The following is a 14,148-nucleotide window of genomic DNA, read 5'->3' as shown; positions in this document are numbered from 1 at the left end:
GGTTCCGGCGGGAAAGACAGCAGGTCTTATAAACCCCCGCCAGTTTTGTAAATATTTATGTTATTCGAGGCCATACTTCAACCTCTTATATATGGTTTATATATTAATCATTTCGAATGAGGCATGTAAGTTAGCTTAGCAAATTGTATGAATGCAAATCCTTTTGAAAACCGAATAAATTGTATGTGTGCGCTCAGTCGAGATTTGCCGTTGTGACACACTTGCGATAAACGCTTACAGAAAAAAAAACCAAGAAAGCGAAATGAAAGTGCTCTGTTTACTTGTGCTAGTTAAATTGTTGACAGAGTGTTATCGCACTTAAAAAAATAACACCTATTTTGAATAAACACATAAAGTTATTCTGATGTGAATTGCATCACGCAGTTATAAGTTGATTCGATCAATGGGATTGAATCAAATGCCTTTAACCTGCTAGACTTCACATTCTTCGTTCATAGCAGTGCATGGCAATATAATATGGATAATATGATAATGACCGCGGGGATCCAAACGTCGTTAATTCCTACCAGCTTCACAAAGAATAGAATGTTTGTTTCTTGTGTAAACGACATTATTAATTTCGCTGTTTGAATGTATTCATGTATAAAATGTCTTCGTCTCCGGTTTATTAAGATAACAACGGATCATGTGCTACAAGACGTTTTTGTTTCTCTTTTCCTAGTGATGAGCAAAACTTGCATATGGCTTAAATTACTTAGCGAGGGTTTTAATACACAAACGCTTCGCATGCCAGCGTTAATTACCTATTTTTGTGTGGTTGTTCGGCAGTTGGTCAGTTTGTACGCCAAAGCACAATATCCGCTGTTTGCTTAAATCCAGGCAAGAGGCGAATTGACTTTTTTAAAAATAAATGGGGTCGTTTCTTCGGCATTCCATCGCCACACATTAAGCTCCTTTCGATAGTGATCTGAGTGCGTATGGCGTTTTCCTGTTCTAAATGGACATCCCATGATGTCGATTCGCATTTTATGCAAATCAGTTACACTTAAATCCGCTCCAGGCTTGATGGCGCTACTTAAAAGGAAGTGAAATTTTGAAGCAGATCATTACTAAAACTATTGTGTCTAGTAAAGTCTATAGTATTTAGATGATACGAGTGGTTCTTTGCCGAAGTAGAAAACATTAGGTTTCGCGTTCTTCAAATGTCCCAATAAGAACAGCAAATTAAATTTATTAAACAACATGACGTCAAATCAATAATTTTCTTTGCTCTACCCTTCTCGTGCAACCATTTTTCTTTAAATACAATAAAGAAGCAAACACAATGTAAGTATCACACTTTATTATTGTTCTGATTTGTGGGTGAATATATTTGATGAAATACTCATTGTCAGATTTTGGATGTGCTGTCCAGATATGAAATAGATTAGGCGAAAGTCTTTATCGCTTGGTTTCATGTGGTTTCCTTATCCTTCTAGCGCTATTTACTTAGATATTTAGCGGCAATTTCCTAGGCGACCTCGAAAGTAATCCTGTTTTTTTTAAGCTTTATTCTCGGCGAAGTTTTTCTAAAAATCACCTTTAAGAGGATTTTCGTAACGATTTGCTTATCATTCTACGATTGACGTCACTGACTCATGACGCATTTCTTACGCTTGTTTTTAAAAAAGATAGAAACACCCTGACGCGGTCCAGAAACCCATCTGAAAAATGGTATTTTCCGGACGCGCAATCCTTTATTGACAATGTCTCACCATAGAACAATCCCAAACATTTTAAACTGGGGGGGGGGGAGAGTGCAAAGCGCAAGTTTTCCCAACAAACACGAGGTAATTTGAACACATTTGATGAAATCATATATTTAGTTTGTGCAATATCATGCTTAACATGAATTGGTTGCATGCAGAAATGAGACAACGTTATTTGTCATCGAAAATCCGTTTATTAGTTCATAAATCTGTGGGATGTAACTCCCCCCCACACACACACACACACACACTCACCTGTATGCCTACGCTCCACGCAACTGTTTGTAAGTGTGAGGGTCGAGATTGACGGACATATTGTTGACTGCAAACGAAGAAGAACAGATAGATGCTCTACCTGTTTAAACGTTCTCAAATTATTCAGTTTGTTTACTGTAATTTATCAAGTCGTAGGATTTCTTATGTCATAATGTGTCATAATACTTTTTTTTATATTTTAATGATACCTTAAGATATGTACATAAACGCAATACAAACAATTTTGATATTGTTTTAATTTATCTGTTTCACAGACTGGACAGTATTCTTGCGTCATAATTACTTAAGCGATAAATTGCAGCAAGACAAACAAAATTACTCATTTCATTGTATAAACATAAGTTACTAGTTGTCTCATTCGCGACATCTTGTTTCTTAAAGTGAATGGTTTGAACCCGGGAGTATCGTTACATGTTTGTAAATGTAGATCGACGTTGTTTCTTTTTGGCTTCAAACTTTATATGATTCTGCTAGTAAAATCAACCGTTAGAGTTGAACTTCTTACATATTTTTTTGTTACAAATTGCCAAATTGTAGAAAACAACTGCTGCTCAAAGCAACAATAAGACCAGGTTTGCCTTTTTTGGAAGCCTACAATTCTTTTGTTATTTTGTTTATCGTTTCTTTTTGATAATGCTGCATGTTTTAAGAGGATTTAGTGCAAAAATAGATATTTGCGTTTTCGTTATAACGACTTGCGAAGAATGCAGCAGAAGAACAGTAGAAGGTTTTGAAAGCTGAACAAAAAACGAAATTATTCAGAATTACTACACTATCACGTGCAATCGTCATTCGTGCTTAGTCCCCTATTTTGTATGCGCGGGTAAGACGCGTCTATCGACTGTTTTTGTTGCCTTGAGAACTCAAACAAATCTATCATCTTGTTTTTCACCTACGGAAGTCGTTTGTATCTGCCAAAATGAAGAAAATCTGGGTCAAGATAGGTTTGAAAGGCGCATAATCTGGTAATTTAGTATTGGTGACTCGTATTTAGTCGTCATGCTACCGTCTCGTTCAAACAGTCGACTGCAAAACAGTAACACAAATCTTCGTGGACGAAATAGTAAAGAAATAAAGCCGAAGAACTATGCTGCTTGGGAAGGAGTTCTCTCGTCTACTAGCCCAATAAACAACAGTCGTAGCTTCGAAAGTTTTGCACAAAACTGGCGAAGCTCTTCTCGCCAAGAATTACACGATTCTAGCAGTGAAAATGATTTTTTTGATGGACGTCAATCATTTCCCTTTAATCGATCTTCAGTTTCTTTAAACAAATCCTTTCCACAAGGCGATCAAAGTGAAACAAACATTACAGACAACCAACACGTTCCTCTTCGCTCTTACTCAAAATTTGATGAAAGGTATTATGAATTTTTGAGTTCTAGTCGTCTCATTCATAACTCTCCGGACCACAAGGCGTCCTCCGAATTGCTGATTGAGAAAATCAAAAATGGTGGTTACGTCGATTTTTCTGACTTTTTACCGCAAAATATCTTGGAGTACACGGCTTGGGATAACAGACATGTATCACACAGTGTTGATGCATCCTCAACACCACAGATTACTGAATTTGCAGAATGGATACAATGTATGATGGTATATGTGTCAGTTTTGTGTGAGGAATATCCAGAGAGAACTGCGGACATGTTGGGTTATATTGCAAACATTGCAATGCTTTACCAAGACAGTGATGAGAGGGGAGCATGGTTAAGGTATGACATTGCTTTTCGCAGAAAAGCATCATCCAGAAGGTTATTAACATGGTCCAAATGGGACAAGGAGCTGTGGGTGTTAGCTACATCAAGTGAAGCCAGACAGAATGTACGCTGTAAGTCTTGTCTCACCTCCATGCATGATGAAGAAAGCTGCCCATTTTCAAAACAGGCCGTGGAATTTGAGCAATTAAAGAAAAGTCAAAGTCATATTATCGAAAGGTCTCTTGATTAATGATCACAAACAGTATGGAAGATATTTTGTTTAAAATTATGTAAATTTTGTTTAGGAAAGAACCGTTGAGTCCAAAACAGTCGAAAAGCAATACTAAAGTTGCTCAAAAGCTCCCAAAAGAAACCCTAGAGTTGAAATTTGCTTTTGGGTAAGTGGGATTGAGGGTTTGGTTTAAGATTAGATTTGCATTTGGATTAAGTTAGGATTGGGAATAAATTGGATTTGGACAAAGGTTTGTCCTTGGGTTATAGGATTTGGCTTAGGCTTTGATCAAGTTTAGTGTTAAGTGTATGATTGGAGTTATGATGAGCATTGGGGTTAATAAGGATTAGATTATGATGGTTTGAGATTACAGTTGAACCAAAGTATTTTGTCGAGTTATTAGGAATGTTGTTTTGTGATTTCTTTTTTAGTTACCATGGTTATGATGCATGTAACAATGTTTTCTATACGGTATCAGATGACATTGTATTTCACATCGCAGGATTAGGCATTTCTTACAACCGTTCAACTCATAAGCAATCATTTTATAATGGCCATACGGATGACATACTTTGCCTTACAGTTCACGATGATAAAAATATTGTTGCTACAGGACAGGTATGCACACGTTTTCAGAATTACGTGTTTAAAGATAATAGAGTGATAGACCTTACAGCAATGTCACAGTCAGCTGGTAGATTTTGTTGTGCTAGTATGTAAATATTTTAGAATTGACTTAGTGCAAAAAAATTTATAGAGATTCGCAAGACTAATTTATTGTCCAATTCAAGGTTGGCAAAAATCCTGAAACACATGTTTGGGATGCAAAAACAATGACTACATTATCAGTGTTGAAAGGTTTTCACAAAAGAGGAGTTACATGTGTTGACTTTTCAGGTTAGTTTAATGTTACACACACTTGTTCTTTTTCCTTTGTAATTTGAAGTGTTTATGATATGAGTTCTTACTGTGGAAGACTTTGTGGTAGAAAACAAGCAAATTAATAATTTTTGTTCTTGAAACTAATGAATTTATTGACTAATTAAAACATGTATTGAGTTACACGAAGCCTGCGCTGCGTCACACGAAGCCTGTGTTGTATTACACGAAGCCTGCGCTGCGTCACACGAAGCCTGCGCTGCGTCACACGAAGCCTGTGTTGTATTACACGAAGCCTGCGCTGCGTCACACGAAGCCTTGCTGTATTACACGAAGCCTGCGTTGCTTGCACGAAGCCTGCGTTGCTTGCACGAAGCCTTTGCTTACACGAAGCCTTTGTTGCTTACACGAAGCCTTTGCTTTGTTACACGAAGCCTGCGTTGCTTACACGAAGCCTGCGTTGCTTACACGAAGCCTTTGCTTACACAAAGCCTGTGTTGTATTACACGAAGCCTGCGTTGCTTACACGAAGCCTGCGTTGCTTACACGAAGCCTGCGTTGCTTACACGAAGCCTGCGTTGCTTACACGAAGCCCTTACACGAAGCCTGCGTTGCTTACACGAAGCCTTTGCTTACACGAAGCCTGCGTTGCTTACACGAAGCCTTTGCGTTACACGAAGCCTGCGTTGCTTACACGAAGCTTGCGTTGCTTACACGAAATTACACGAAGCTTGCGTTTACACGAAGCCGTTGCTTTGTTACACGAAGCCTGCGTTGCTTACACGAAGCTTGCGTTGTATTACACGAAGCCCTGCGTTGCTTACACGAAGCCTGTGTTGTATTACACGAATCCTGCGTTGCTTACACGAAGCCTTTGCTTACACGAAGCCTGCGTTGCTTACACGAAGCCTTTGCTTTGTTACACGAAGCCTGCGTTGCTTACACGAAGCTTGCGTTGCTTACACGAAGCCTGTGTTGTATTACACGAATCCTGCGTTGCTTACACGAAGCCTTTGCTTAAGCCTGCGTTGCTTACAGCCTGCGTTGCTTACACGAAGCCTTTGCTTTGTTACACGAAGCTTGCGTTGCTTACACGAAGCCTTTGCTTACACGAAGCCTGTGTTGTATTACACGAAGCCTGCGCAGCGTCACACGAAGCCTGTGTTGTATTACGCGAAGCCTGCGCTGCGTCACACGAAGCCTGTGTTGTATTACACGAAGCCTGCGCTGCGTCACACGAAGCCTGTGCTGTATTACACGAAGCCTTTGCTTACACGAAGCCTGTGTTGTATTACACGAAGCCTGCGCTGCGTCACACGAAGCCTGTGTTGTATTACACGAAGCCTGCGCTGCGTCACACGAAGCCTGTGTTGGAACCTGCGCTGCGTCACACGAAGCCTGTGCTGTATTACACGAAGCCTGCGTTGCTTACACGAAGCCTTTGCTTACACGAAGCCTGCGTTGCGCCACACGAAGCCTTTGCTTACACGAAGCCTGCGTTGCGCCACACGAAGCCTTTGCTGCGTTACACGAAGCCTTTGCTGTGCTACACGAAGCCTTTGCTTTGTTACACGAAGCCTTTGCCGAAGCCTTTGCTGTGTTACACGAAGCCTTTGCTTTGTTACACGAAGCCTTTGCTTTGTTACACGAAGCCTTTGCTCTGCGCCATCCAGGCTTTCTGCTACCCAGGAATTACGCCATCGGCCATTAACAATTATCTCCATTTAGGGGATGGAAAGAAACTGGCTGACGTCGGCCTTGATGACGATCATTGCATCTGTATATGGGATTGGAAGAAAGCGGAAAAGTTAGCAACGACACGCGGACACAAGGACAAGATCTATGTTCTCGAATGGAATCCTTTTAATGAAAATTATTTTGTTACTGTTGGAGAGAAACACATCAAGTTTTGGACTCATAATGGTAAGGGGATAGCAATGGATATTCTTCTACATTCAAGGATTGCTTGTCAATTTTTAGAAGTAATATCGTTATCTATTATTTATATTATGTATAATATAATATAACGTAATGCAGTACAATCAATATTAGTAATTTGCGATGAGAAATTTTCGTGTTTTTTATCTTATAGAAATCGACATTTTTTCAAAACATAAACAAAAAACTTTGCGTTGCAATCCTGAATTTGAAAGCGAAATCAATGCTATTCTTCAAGTTTGAAGTGCCTTATAAGTTTTTAAGGGTTAGGGTGAGGTTAGGGTTAGGGTTATTTTAAGGTACCACTTGTATTAAATATAGTATGACTTGGTTAGTCAAGGTGACCTATCCTTGTCATACAATATCAGGCTACTATTCGTGGTCAAATGCAAGATGGCGACTAATGTTTGTAAATGTAGATCGTCCAGGTGACGTTTCGACAACTTTAGTGGTAGTCATCTTCAGAGTCAAAATGAAGATGATGAAGATGACTACCGCTAGATGACATTTTGATGAAGATGACATTTTGACTCTGAAGATGACTACCGCTAAGGTTGTCGAAACATCAGTCAACAACAACAAAAACAGTCCTTCTCAGGACTATACCAACCTGGACGATCCACATCTACAAACATGTAACGATACTCCCGGGTTCAAACCATATACTTTATGGCGACTAATGTGAACTTTAAGGATTTAGTCGCTTACGAGAACGCACCTTCACTCATATCGCCAAACTACTTTTCTTAACTTTTCTCCGTTTATTATTCATACTTTGTATCAGGTTCAAAGATTGATAAGAGACCCGTCACGTATGGCAAAGTTGGCCAAGTTTCCTCAATGCTTTGCATCTGTCATAGTCGGCACGATGACCTTTGTTTTGCGGGCGCAGATAACGGAGAGATTTATGTGTGGCAAGGAACAACCTTACGTCGAACTATCAAAGGTCATAAGGGAGCTGTTTATGCTATGTATGCGTTGAGGAATACGGCGACAGAGGTGAGTTGCAAGTTTTGTTTACATGTCAGTTTTTGTTGGAATGATTGAAAAATTGTGAATTCTCTCTCTTACCGTTGTCACAGAAAATCGTTAAGCAACTTTTCACTTTAATATATTAAACTATCTTTATATCGTTCTCCGTGAAGAGATTTTTTAATTTTTATCAAATGAAATGGATGAGCAATCTATTTGATCAGGCATCGTAAAATGGCGTAGAGATGATCACGTTTTAGTCCTTGTTTCTATCCGTAGATCGTGAGTGCCGAGTTAATTTAAGGTCCATTAATATGAATGGCTTTAACTCGAAAGTATTGTTAGATCTTTGTAGATGTTGATTGATCAGGTTTGTTCAGTTCTGAGAAAAACTGTTGTTGTTGTTGACAAACTTTTCCACATTTTTAGCGGTAGTCATCTTCAGAGGCAAGTGCCTATCGCTAATGATATTGAAACGTTAGTCAACTTCAAGACCAAGAGTCTTTTTCAGAACTCCACTAACCTGGACGATCTACATATACAAACATCTAAATCCTATTCTCCACGTTGTTCATTTCATTATCGCATTGTTTTTTCCAACGAACCCGTCTGTTGGAAGGTTCCGCTTATATATTCCAAATGTTTTTCAGTCGGACCTTTAACGCAGCTTTCAAGAAATAGCGGTTATTCTTTTTCAACTTATGCCCTTTTCTATCTCATCTCTTTTGCCTTTCCCATCTGACCTACCGTATATATTTTCCAACACAATCTTTCCCCTTGTGGAAACGAGCTTCGCTTAACTGGATGAGCGTTTTCAACTGAATAAATTTGTTCATTCTTATGGATGTAAACTTCCTCCTGATGGTAGCTAACAACTTCATAATACGCATTTAATAAGCACGACAAGTTTTTTTAGAATAGACATGTTTCGACATCTCATGATGCCATCTTCAGTATGAGTGAAATAATAAGTGTACAATGCTTATATAAAAGTAATATGATACATAAATTACAGCAATAAAAAGGAAATAAGATAAATTAATGGGGAGCGTTCGAGCGTATTATAAACTAAATATTGTATTGAATTTAAAAATTTTACGAAATTATGGAAACTTCATAATGATAGGAGCTTCGAAGGTCATCTGCAAAATAAAAAAATCCCCATGCTGCTTTCCCTAAATAAAGCTTTGTGTTTTAGGGTTTTGTGACCGGTGGTAAAGATGGCGTTGTTGTTGTATGGGACATGTTTTTTGAACATTGCTTGAAGGCATTCAGGGTCGAGCGAACTGTTATGAACTACGGCTCAATACTATTGGATGATTGTCCACCAATTAGATCCATTCATACGAACGCGTCGCGGATTTTGATCGGTACTGGTCACAACCAGGCATGTTGTTGCATAATAAATGCATATTATCGACACATAAGTCGTTTTAAATGTTTATATTTTCAGGTCATTGAGATTGAGGAAGATGGAAAGATGTCTATTATTACTCAGGTTTCCTGTAGTGATTTTTAACAAACTTTTTCATATTATACTGAGCATTTTTCTGCTAGAAGATTTTCCTTTGTGGAATGGCATAGCTCATAACTGTCTTCTTTCATTTCGAATGACCTCTTTTATTTCACCAGGGACATCGTGAGGGAGAGGTTTGGGGACTAGCTGTACATCCTTATAAAGAGGAATGTGCGACGGTGAGCGATGATAAGACTCTAAGGGTCTGGGATCTAAAGAATATCCGCATGAAGCAAGTGAAGAAGCTAAAACGCGGTTCTAGATGCGTGGCCTACTCTCCAGGCAGTGATACTATTGCAGTTGGACACAATGATGGCAGTTTTAGTATCGTTGATGCGCAAACTTTGACACTTATCGTAAACTTCAAAGACAGAATGGAAGAGATGTCCGATGTGAAATTCTCTCCTGGTAATGTTAATGTGCTAAACGACTCTGATAAAGTTTTGTTTTGCGCAATCTCCTTATATAAGTATCAAAAACGGAATAATTAAATAGTTGATATAGTTATCTGCGATACTATGTCATTAGATTTTTCTATACAATATGTATATATATATATATATATTGTAGAAAAGTGAAAGTTTCTCCGGATTATTTAAACATTTATCTTATTGAGCTTTCGACTCGGTTCTTCGAGCCTTGTTCAAAATATAGGAAGTTATTGGCTGTTTACAATTGCTTTTGATTTGTAGACGTTTAGAGTGGCTAGTTGGATTAATGGATGGATTAAGATTAATGGATGGATTAAGATTAATGGATGGATTAAGATGATTGGATGATGTGGTATGTGGGATTTGGCTGTATTGTGAACAGGATTGGTGTTATTATTATTGGCGTGGGTTGTTATAGTCCAGGTTTCGTTAGTAGATTTTTTGTGCAGAGAAACCTTCACTTTTCTAAGTCGACACCGTGTCACGTAATTGCATAAACGTCATTAGATTTTCCTCCACATAATATAGACGGAAAGTTTCTGGCTGTGGCCTCTCACGATAATTTCGTGGATATTTACAACGTAAAGAGAGGGAAACGGGTCGGCATTTGCAAAGGACATTCCAGCTATATAACTCATGTTGACTGGGATATACAAGGTAGGCATACTTCATGTAAGTTAAAACGAACTATATTTCTGTTTGACCGTATGTAATTAAGTAGGCAGAGTTGTGCCTTGTACGTTTCAGATCCGATGTTTTCTGCTTATTTTGCATTTGACAGACAGCCGCTTATTTGCATGTCATTCTGAAACCAACAACATGAAAAATTTGTTGTCAAAGACAAGTGAACTACCTGTATTGTTTGTATACCTGCTGTAAAGCAAATTTATTTATTATTGAAACAATCGACGATAAATTATCGATATACTTATGACAAAGACTTAAATATCTCAAGAAGAGTGCACGCAAACATTGCTATTGAAAAAAAACTCCCTTAAAACATGCCATGACCAAACTTTCGTGCCGTTTACTTTACTGCTAAGTAAAAAATAGAACTTTTTTCAACATGTACTCACATCTCTTCATGTTAACCCTTATGTCTCCGAGCGTTGCCTTATAGCGACATCAAGAAAACAATCCAAAACTCAAAAAACTTGGGAAGTAAAGGGTTTAAGATCTCATTGTTTTCTTTTCCTGTATAACTTGTAATATTTCCGAGGAAAGTTATTCTTGATGTACTCGGATGCCTGTGATTCCGTGCATATTTTCTCTTTCCTGTATAACTTGTTGTATTTTCTAGGAAAGTTATTGTTAATGAACTCGGGTGCCTGTGATTCCGTGAATATGTTCTCTTTCCTGTATAACTTGTTTTATTTTCTAGGAAAGTTACTGTTAATGAACTCGGGTGCTTGTGATTCCGTGAATATGTTCTCTTTCCTGTATAACTTGTTATATTTTCTAGGAAAGTTATTGTTGTCGAACTCTGGTGCCCGGGAGTATCTTCTCTTTGAAGCTCCGCGAGCATCGAGAAAAACAATGAATGATAGAGCGATAATGAGAGTTGAGTGGGATACAGTCACTGGAGTACTGGGTCCAAATTTAAACGGTATATTCCCTCCTGCTACTGACGTCACTGATGTGAATGCCACTTGTCGAAGTAAGGATCATTGTCTTTTGGCGACTGGAGATGACTTCGGTCGAGTAAAATTGTTTAACTATCCTGTTACGGTAAGTGTTTTCATCGCTTTCTTTTGAAGAAATGAATTTAGTTCTAGTTCCTTGGTTCATGAAAGACTGTGTCCACGTGGAATGTATCGGCATTGATTGTACCCAATTGTATCCAATTGTACCGTGTTGGTCAATGTGTAATGTTTGTTCCTGGGTAAGGTATGTTTTAGAATTAACTGTGAGGTAACCTTTAATGATGTGGGGTGGCATTGTCAGTGTGGGATAGTCATTGTCAGTGTGGGATACTCATTGTCAGTGTGGGATAGTCATTGTAAACGTGGGGTAGTAGTTGTCAACGTGGGTATACACTGTCTATGTGAGGTAGTAGTTGTCAATGTGGGTAGTCACTGTCAATTTGGGTAGTCACTGTCATTGTGGGGTAGTAGTTGTCAATGTGGGTAGTCACTGTCAATGTGGGTGGTCACTGTCAATGTGGGTAGTCACTGTCAATGTGGGGTAGTAGTTGTCAATGTGGGTAGTCACTGTCAAGTAGTCACTGTCAATGTAGTTGTCAATGTGGGTACTGTCAATGTGGGTAGTCATCAATGTGGGTAGTCACTGTCAATGTGGGTAGTCACTGTCAATGTGGGTAGTCACTGTCAAGTAGTTATCAATGTGGGGTAGTCACTGTCAATGTGGGGTAGTAGTTGTCATCGTATGATGATCTTTGTCATTTTACAGTAATGTCTGTCAGTGTGAGGGAAGGTTGGAGACAATCATTGTCAACGGGGAGTAGTCATGGTTGATGTGGGATCGTCATTGTGTGAGTGTGACGACATGCTACAAACTTTCTTCCTTTATACAGACGAGTGGGGCAAAATACCGTCAATACAATGGTCATTCTTCTCACGTGACAAATGTGAGATGGACAAACGATGATAAACAACTGGTGACAACTGGAGGCATGGACACGAGTATACTTATTTGGGAAAGACGTCGTGTAGAACGCGAGGAAAAAGGTGAGTTAAAACAACGACATATAGTTAGGAGCTCTTTCACTTATGGTTCCAGTAAATGTCCTCATTGTTGTTTTTAACGTATTTTAATGAAGAATGTACTGAATTCATCTTTCTAGAAGAAATCTCTCGTGTTGAAGGAATTCTGGTACAACCAAAATTCATTCCTACAGGACCTATCAGAAACCCGGTCGCTAAAGGGAAGCCACAGTTATGATAGTTGAATAAAAAATGGCGAAGATGATGTTGTTTCTTCTGTAAATACGCATCGCCTTTGAAGAGATGTCCATCACTATGATCATAAACTCAAGACTGCGTTTACCCTCCGTGTGACATATAGACATCCCGCTTTTATTTAGCTCAGCTATGAAAACATGCGGGGATTTCTGGCTTATGTGTCACATCTTCCACTGTGAAAAACGGACTCTGCACGAATTTTTCCTTTTTCTGTCTCATGTTTCATTATGAGACCTTTTTCAGGACAGCAATCATCAAAGTAACGTGTTGTGTACAGGGTATCTCAAAAACCCACAAAACTTCCGAAGTTAGAACAATTGACATATGTTATGTGTGGCATATTTTGATGATGAAAGAGAGTTTATGAAAAGCTAAACAGGATTTCTTTACAATGTGCTCAATTGTTTCCCTACTTAGTTGTGAATGAAAATAATTACGTTAATAAATTACGCCCGTGGAGACCAACAGAAAGCCGAGTTATTAAAATTTTCATGAAGAAATCGTTATGGGAATCATCAGAAGTTTTGTGTTGCTTTTTGAGGAACCCTTTACATACAGAATTGTCCTGGTTCAACTTTGGTACCAATTGGTGCCGATTCATGTACTTTTAAACGTTCGTAGACTTCAAACGGTTGCAGTTTTTTTAAAAAACCTTGCATACAAGCAAATATCTGTAAAAAAACAGCTTGGGATATATATTTAAAATCTTATATTACACCAAACATTATAGTCGTTGTTACATGAAGTATTCGAAAATATATATTGTGTAATAATTCCCTGTCCATGATGCCACTCGGTCTTAGCATGGCGACTGAATAGGAAAATGATAAAGGAATGTAAAACACAGTTTGGCAAACTATTGTGATGTTTATAAGTTCTTGTCTTTCTTGTTTTTACGTGGTGTTCAACCCCTGAAGGGGAAACGTACCGAAATTGGCCGCATCGGAAGTAAGCACGCGAAAGTTTCCCAGGAAAGTTCGGAGGGAACTTTCGACTCCGCGAGAAAGAACTCCTTACGTCCTGAAGTGGATAAACGTACGTCAGCGACCATGAATGGCCCTGTTTCAGACGATATGGACAATGTGAACACGAAGGAAGGTATGCTGTCATGTGATTTATAATCGTGTTGATTGAAGAATCACTAAGTTTTTTTGCAAACATTGTTTGCAATCATTGTTCGCCTTTGTCAAATGGAGGCCTTTGCTTTATATCTAAACATGCTGTCTTTACTAGAAAGAGGATTGTTTTGATAGTTGTTACTAGTAGAGTTGTGTGCAGACATGTGGAGTTGTGTTGATGGCAATTTATGCAAAGCAGTCACACAAGGCATTGGGAACATGTCTCTCAAAATGCCATGATGTTTTCTAGAGCCAATGGATACATCTGAAGCTGACCCAGGAGGAAAAAATGAGGTGAAGACTGAAGTGGAAGAAGATACTGCACGACCAGAAGGAGTGGTTCGATTCGTCTTGAGAGATTTTAGCCGCCTCAGAGAGACTATACTTAGTGATCCAATATACATAAGAAATCTACCTTGGTTAGAAAATATATGTTCAAGATTTGCATACTGTGGGTATTGC

At 38.7% G+C, this 14,148-nt stretch overlaps 2 protein-coding genes across 2 annotated transcripts in view; both read left to right on the top strand.

The window, feature by feature from the left end:
- Positions 1-2,834: 2,834 nt before the first annotated feature.
- On the top strand, positions 2,835-13,341 carry LOC124449431 (echinoderm microtubule-associated protein-like 6). The gene is made up of 13 exons (XM_047000352.1): positions 2,835-3,916; positions 3,985-4,077; positions 4,343-4,529; positions 4,703-4,808; positions 6,519-6,713; positions 7,513-7,727; positions 8,899-9,087; positions 9,154-9,198; positions 9,333-9,624; positions 10,176-10,304; positions 11,110-11,375; positions 12,181-12,334; positions 12,451-13,341. The coding sequence occupies exons 1-13, from the start codon at positions 2,985-2,987 to the stop codon at positions 12,546-12,548; spliced, it is 2,901 nt and encodes a 966-aa protein (XP_046856308.1). The 5' UTR covers positions 2,835-2,984; the 3' UTR covers positions 12,549-13,341.
- Positions 13,342-13,357: 16 nt separating this feature from the next.
- LOC124449430 (ubiquitin carboxyl-terminal hydrolase 7-like) overlaps positions 13,358-14,148 on the top strand; it is a 27,236-nt gene continuing 26,445 nt past the window's right edge. Inside the window, exons 1-2 of the mRNA XM_047000350.1 lie at positions 13,358-13,666; positions 13,937-14,105. Of these exons, the coding sequence (XP_046856306.1) occupies positions 13,618-13,666; positions 13,937-14,105 (218 nt within the window). The 5' untranslated portion in view covers positions 13,358-13,617. The remainder of the gene's footprint in view (positions 13,667-13,936; positions 14,106-14,148) is intronic.

Source organism: Xenia sp. Carnegie-2017, unplaced genomic scaffold, assembly GCF_021976095.1.
Source record: "Xenia sp. Carnegie-2017 unplaced genomic scaffold, XeniaSp_v1 HiC_scaffold_23, whole genome shotgun sequence".
Taxonomy (NCBI): Eukaryota; Metazoa; Cnidaria; class Anthozoa; order Malacalcyonacea; family Xeniidae; genus Xenia; species Xenia sp. Carnegie-2017.
The sequence above is the reverse complement of the archived record's forward strand: the minus strand, read 5'-3'. Positions and strand labels throughout refer to the sequence as shown.

Coding starts and splice junctions, on each gene's coding strand:
- LOC124449431 (XM_047000352.1), top strand. CDS start 2,985: ATGCTACCGTCTCGTTCAAACAGTCGACTGCAAAACAGTAACACAAAT. Junction 4,809..6,518: donor TACATGTGTTGACTTTTCAG/GTTAGTTTAATG, acceptor ATCTCCATTTAG/GGGATGGAAAGAAACTGGCT. Junction 9,088..9,153: donor TCGGTACTGGTCACAACCAG/GCATGTTGTTGC, acceptor TTATATTTTCAG/GTCATTGAGATTGAGGAAGA.